The 5,950-nt window shown below is 34.9% G+C and overlaps 1 protein-coding gene across 1 annotated transcript; it reads right to left on the bottom strand.

The window, feature by feature from the left end:
* Positions 1 to 1,333: 1,333 nt before the first annotated feature.
* LOC111997958 (uncharacterized protein At4g06744) lies at positions 1,334 to 2,942 on the bottom strand. The gene has a single exon (XM_024030084.2). The coding sequence runs from the start codon at positions 2,857 to 2,859 to the stop codon at positions 1,609 to 1,611; it is 1,251 nt and encodes a 416-aa protein (XP_023885852.1). The 5' UTR covers positions 2,860 to 2,942; the 3' UTR covers positions 1,334 to 1,608.
* Positions 2,943 to 5,950: the final 3,008 nt, after the last annotated feature.

Here is a 5,950-nt window from a genome sequence, read left to right on the forward strand (position 1 = left end):
TTACCAATCCCTTAAAGCCAAACACAAAACCACAAAGAAAAAGAAAGTAAAAGAAAAAAACAAACTCTTTTCTTTTCTCTCTCTAATTCAAAAATGGTAGTTCTGCACAAGCTTGGCACAGCACTCACTGTAGTGTTTGCAGTGACTCTTGTAGCTCTACTCGCCGAGCTTTTCTTTGTGCTTCGTCGCCGGAGAAGATGGGAAGCGACAAAACCACGCCGGAAACTCGTTCTACAGCCCCTCCACCAAAGAGCTCCTCAGTCTCTCTCTCGAGGACTCAAAGCTAGGGATTTGAGTGAATCCCTTTTTTTCGTTTTGATTCAGTAGGGGAACGAATCCCTTTTTTTTGTTTTGATTCAGGGAAGGGGAACGACGCCGTTCCCTTAATGGTTTTTTTTTTTTTTTTTTTTTTTTCAGATTTTTCTTTTTATTCCAAATTATTAAAAAAAATAAAAAAAAAAAAAACCCATGAAAACGGCGTCGTTTTAGCAGCAGTAACGGATTTGTAATGGAGCCTTGAATTGACAAAAATTGAAAGTTAGAGGACTGAATTGACAAAACTGAAAGTTAGAGGACTGAAATGAAAAAACGTGAAAGTTAGAAGGTCAGTTTTGCATTTTTGCCTTTTTTTTATATGGTTATGAAACACATGATTGTATTGACTAATGAAATACAAATAATGTTTTCTTTTTCAAATATAATTAAATTTAATACAATTATATATTTAAATTTAATCAGAAAACCTAATATAGTACACCTAAAAGTACTAATTTTTCATGAAAGGTGGATTTAGTTAAGTTACTTGGGACATTTTAGTGGACCACTAATAATCCTAAGTCCTATGTTTTTGCTTCATGGTCCATTTTGTTGTCTATAGAAATCTCTCTCTTTTCCCCTTTTCCCTCGTTTTGTTTTTGTCAAATTCTAGCATGAGTTTCGAATGTGGTCAGCATTATCCCAAGAGGGTAAAAAAATTGGTTAATATATATTAATGTTATCGTGGTTGTGCACTTGCACTTTGAGACTTCTCCACTAATCTAATGGTTCATATTATGGGGGCTTGCTCTACGTATTTCATGTCCATGAAATGTGATCCTCTTGTATAATAAAATCCTAGTTGTCGTTTCTTTCATTCAAGCCCCAAAAAAAAAAATGCTGTTTCATTCTTTTATTCATGGTTGAACATTTAGTTTATTATGTTTTCAAATCTTATAATTAATTTAATTGGTTAATTTTAACGCAATAAGATTAACAAAAATCTTTCCGTCAACTTTCATCAATATGCTAATGATCATGAGAAACTATATATATTATTAAATATTTTTGATAGATATGCTCGTAACATTTTAAAAAGTATAAAGATTACCAAATTAGAAAAATCAAACATGAGCGCAGGATCCAAGCGATCTGATAGCTCATCAAAAATAACAAGAGAATTAGCCCATTTCACTTCAGGCAGCAAGTCAATAAGCACCTTTTAGCTGGCTCCACAATTTATTTACCTAGTATTACAATTATTTATCTATAATCTTTAGTGGATACCATTAACTTATAGTACTTCTTTTTGGTTGGTGAATCAGGAATTTCTAACCAAAATCCATTTGATCCTCACAATCTCTCTCTTCCAAGAGCAGCATAAGACAGCAATCTTCTCTTGGACCCCACCGGAGGAGCTTTTTTCAGGGGAGGATAAACTTTACAAGGAACATAAGTACTCAACCACCAAGGGTATTGGCAGTGCCAGAAGCTAGAGTAGAAGAAGAACCACCAGCACTCCCCCAAAGATTTCTGATCAGGGAGGCCATGAATGCAATTGTCCCTTACATCAAGAACCCCTTTTTTTATCAGCTTCCTACACACAGGTCCAACATGAGTAAAATAGTTATCTGACAGTGAGAGATTCAACAGGTTCCCTAGTAGACACACCACCTCAGGCACCTCTCCATAGAGAAAGTTTCCAGCAAAGTTCAGCTGCTCAATACTATCCAAGCAGCCTAGCGACCAAGGCAAAGGCCCAGTCAGTAAGTTGTTTCCGGCATCAAAGACTGTGGCCTTTTGTAACAATCCAATTTCGTAGGGAATACAACCGGTTAATTGGTTGTTCAAGAATAACACTTCGAGCAATGTTGATGAAGCATTTCCTATGCTTCGTGGGATTGGACCGGTGAATTTGTTGTTTGCAAATGTGAGGTAGAGTGCAGAGGTGAAGCCAAGGTTCGGAGGGAGTAGCTGCCTTTGGAAATTGTTGTTGTTAATGAAAAGTACATCTAGGGTTTGCATGAAAACTTGTTGTGGCACTGTCCCAGTAAAGAAATTGTACCGGATGTCCAAGAATGATATGTTGTTCATGCCCAACACTGCTTGTGGAAATTCCCCAAAAAATCTGTTGTTACTTATATCAAGCTCGTAGAAATATGGGAGGTTTGAGATATTTGGTGAAATAGTACCAGAAAAGTTGTTGGTGTTGGCATGGAAGATTGCAAGATCAGGAAGTTGGTCTATGAAACCTGCAAGAGTAGGGGCTGCAAGCTGAAAGCCATTGAAATCAATGGCGGCGAGGGCCTTGGCGGAACTATTGTCCGGTGGGGTATCACAGAAGAAGCCCTCGTACTTGTTGCATATGTCTGAACCAACCCAAGTTTTGGTTTTGTTAAAGGGGTCTGCAGTGATTGTCTTCTTGAATGTTTGGATTATTGGGTAGACAACGGCCAGCCTTATGTCTTCGAAGGTTAAATTCAAGTCCAGTGAAGGAGGTGGCAGTGGTGATGGTGAGTATGTGGAATTTACGCAGAGAAGACATGGAAGGAAGATGAGGAAGGTGTAGATAAATTGTCTAATAAGTAGAGAAATGCTTGCCATTTTGATAAGGAAGAAAGAGATGGATTTGAAGCAATTGTGAGATTAGAGAACTTTGATTCTTGTTTTATAGTAGTTGTTATATATTATATAAAATATGAAGCCAATATTTAATACACTCTTCCTCTTGTTAGTGGATTCTAACCTTCACAATTCATCGTGATTCTTTAGTGATGGAGATTAGAAGTATTTGATAATTCTTTGATAGTGGTTTGAGGTCGTTGTGAAGTCCCATAGTGAGCATATTTCCACATTTTTCTTGTTAGTGGATCGGACCACGAAGTAATAACAAGCATATAAATTAAAGTTTTTAGAAAGTATTGATGTATGTTTTGAGAATAATAAGGTCCTCTCTCATTCTAAATACTATCGCATGTATTACTAAATTCTAAGTCATCAATTTCACAATTGACATGTTATAAAATCATAGTCAAAACTCAAAACAACCAGTCTTCTACGTGAAGGTCTTAAGATTATATCACATCTTGACAATCATTTAAATAAAATGAAGTACTTTTTATTTGTTATGATACGCATAATCGCCCATAAACCACGTTTAACAATGATTTGAGAAAGATATGTGAATTAGCACATCAATCAACTTTTCTATATTTACGCAAATTCCAAATATATATCAGTCACTTGGGGTGCTATACAGACTACAGAGTTTTGTTGGGTTTGGCTCGACGTCATCACTGTGATATCCCACTTTGCATTCTTGGGTTGAGAACCAATTAATCAAATTTCTTTTATAATTACCACTGTAGTGGCTGTGTCCACTTCATCAAGCAACATGTCTACCTCAAAGAGTTGAGCGAGGCAATGTTTGTGGCTTTGTGCTAAGGCTGGAGAGTAACAAATTGGACGCTTTCGAGTTTGTTGACTCGGTGGATGGGTGGGTGTACCCTCCCCATGTTATCACAATTTCAAGGTTGATGACTCTGGTGGATATTTTAGAAATGATGATTGGTTCTTGGCTGTGAATCTGTGATAGTTAATTAGCAAAAGAGCTTGGAGGAAATTTAGAAATAATGTGTCAATGGGCAGATCAATTTGTGGCATAATTTTAAGCTCTCAAATTCTATCTAAAATTCCCCCCTTAAATTTTGAAGTTCCTCCCTATTCTTCATCCAAACAAAGAAATTTTTTTCGACACAATTTCAAATTCTATCATGCGGCAAATTCCACCTAAAAATCCCTTACCCAAACGCACTACAAGTATCTCATTTGAGTAATTTAAGATAAAATCTTTCATATTATTCTTTAATTTGTCTTTTGGCTTCAAGATATTGTTGATACCTATAGTTTAGTCCATAAGTGATTTTAATTAGTGATTACTTTTAGTTCCTTAGATGACATTGGCAAACTAAAAATTGACATGTTATCAATCTATTCTATTAGACACACCAGGGATTAGAATTGTCATGAACTAAAGTGTAGAGACCAATAATAAACTTTGGCTTTTTTTTGTGTAGGTATTGAATTTGGGAAAGAAAGTATTCAATTTATGAATGGGCATGAGTTTAATGGTTGAGCTTCGTCGCTCAATTTTGGTTACTATCTATGGAATTTTTATAGTTTTTAATGAATCGAAAATTTCTGTTTGCGTATATAATTTCCAAAAATAAAAATAGTATTTGATGGGATGTAAATGGTAGGATTATATAAATTCTGTCATTTGCAGCATCATTTTAAAGGATTTGAAGTTGGAAAAAAGGAATGAGGCAACTTATGTAGATTGACTTGACTCTACTGGCCCTCACCATTGCGTAGTTGGTGCTTTGTGGGCACTTGATCACTCACAGTCACAGGTAGGCATCGAGTATTGTTATAGATCATAATGATGATGCCTTGACTCTATGTAAGAGAATGGAAAGGGTTGGCACAATTTAAGATTCTAAAAACACATGAATTTAGGATATTGCGATTTGCAAATACAATTTTTGTGACGGAGTTTGACAATCTGTAATGTCATTTGGCCTTCACAAATAGCAAAATTTCTTGTGTTAGGCTTGTATCTCAAGTATATGGAATTTTCTACTTTAAAATTTAGAAGTTTGATGTCATAAAATTTAGATCCTAACCACAAATATAAAGTATCCTTTAGAAGGTTTTTATTTGATTAATTGGTATTTATAAGTGTTTCTAATGGAGACATCCTAAGTTAAAAGCTCTGCATCCCTAATTATCATCATATATAGTAATTGCATATAAGAATTTTGAGGAGTAGTACACTTAAACTTCTTTGGTTCACATGTATTGTCCACAAATGTTTGCAAGATCGAATAATTCATGATGTTCAATATAATTGTCCCCAGCAAGGCGCTTTACGCTGCACTTAGTTGAGATTTGAGAAGTCCTCACATTACACACTGGCAATTTTCTAACCACTAGAGACATTGGATTTAAAGGAGGGCGGGCCAATAACTAGTGGGATACCACAGCACCAATTTATTTTGTTTGTAGCTTAACTCTACTTCATCATTCTCACGTCATTCTAAGCTAATCTCTGAATTTACTATACCTTTAACTATTTATTATAGTCTTTCTAAATTATAATCATTGAATAACAGTTGTGGAAATTCATTTTAACGAAATTGAATTTGTGACATGATACTGATATGGAGTTAACAACGTACTCAATTCAAGGTCCTTATTTGGGCCTTAGATTCATACCAATCCAACCCCACAAGATACACCTAAGATTAGAAGAATTTAATAAACATGATATAACTCTAATTGCTTTTCAAGCCTTTTGTTAATGGGTGTAGAAGTGCATATGTTACAAGGAAGAATCAAGCAGGTCTCGTTGTATTAAGTAGTAAAAAAAGTAATAAACAAATAACCTCTTTAATTGAATTCTTAAAATAACTAATTGATTGCAATAAAAAACCAAACATTAACCGATACACTTTGGCATTCATTAACCGAACCCTAACTTCAACTACTGATCAATAAAAGTTGGAAAAGTAATACTAACTATCACACCAAAGACTTTCAGCTAAAATGTATACCTTCAAAATTTAAGATAAAGTTATTAATGGATTTTCATACCATAACAAAAGTAACATATTGAATACTCGGGTTTGGATAG

Source organism: Quercus suber, unplaced genomic scaffold (genome assembly GCF_002906115.3).
Source record: "Quercus suber isolate HL8 unplaced genomic scaffold, Cork oak 2.0 scaffold_1231, whole genome shotgun sequence".
NCBI classification, from domain to species: Eukaryota; Viridiplantae; Streptophyta; class Magnoliopsida; order Fagales; family Fagaceae; genus Quercus; species Quercus suber.

Coding starts and splice junctions, on each gene's coding strand:
- LOC111997958 (XM_024030084.2), bottom strand. CDS start 2,859: ATGGCAAGCATTTCTCTACTTATTAGACAATTTATCTACACCTTCCTC.